At 42.7% G+C, this 351-nt stretch overlaps 1 protein-coding gene across 2 annotated transcripts in view; it reads left to right on the forward strand.

Moving 5' to 3' along the window:
- LOC116186531 overlaps nucleotides 1-280 on the forward strand; it is a 916-nt gene extending 636 nt beyond the window's left edge. The window contains exons 2-3 of one of the 2 annotated variants that reach the window (XM_031514036.1): nucleotides 1-51; nucleotides 159-280. In XM_031514036.1, the coding sequence (XP_031369896.1) occupies nucleotides 1-51; nucleotides 159-267 (160 nt within the window). In that variant the 3' untranslated portion in view covers nucleotides 268-280. The other variant, XM_031514035.1, reaches the window with a different exon arrangement.
- The last annotated feature ends 71 nt before the right edge of the window (nucleotides 281-351 follow it).

Raw genomic sequence — 351 nt, forward strand, 5'->3', positions numbered from 1 at the left:
CTATCGACGCGGGACTTCGTGGAATTCAAAGAAGACTATCAACGCCGGACTTCATGGGATTCAAAGAAGACTATCAACGCCGGACTTCGTGGAATTCAAAGAAGACTATCAACACCGGATTTCGTGGAATTCAAAGAAGATTATCAACGTGGGACTTCGTGGGATTCAAAGAAGATTATCAACGTGGGACTTCGTGGGATTCAAAGAAGATTATCAACGTGGGACTTCGTGGGATTCAAAGAAGATTATCAATGTGGGACTTCGTAGGATTCAAAGAAGATTATCAATGTGGGACTTCGTGGGATTCAAAGAAGATTATCAACGTGGGACTTCGTGGAATTCAAAGAAGAC

Source organism: Apis dorsata, unplaced genomic scaffold (assembly GCF_000469605.1).
Source record: "Apis dorsata unplaced genomic scaffold, Apis dorsata 1.3 scaffold_859, whole genome shotgun sequence".
Lineage (NCBI taxonomy): Eukaryota > Metazoa > Arthropoda > Insecta > Hymenoptera > Apidae > Apis > Apis dorsata.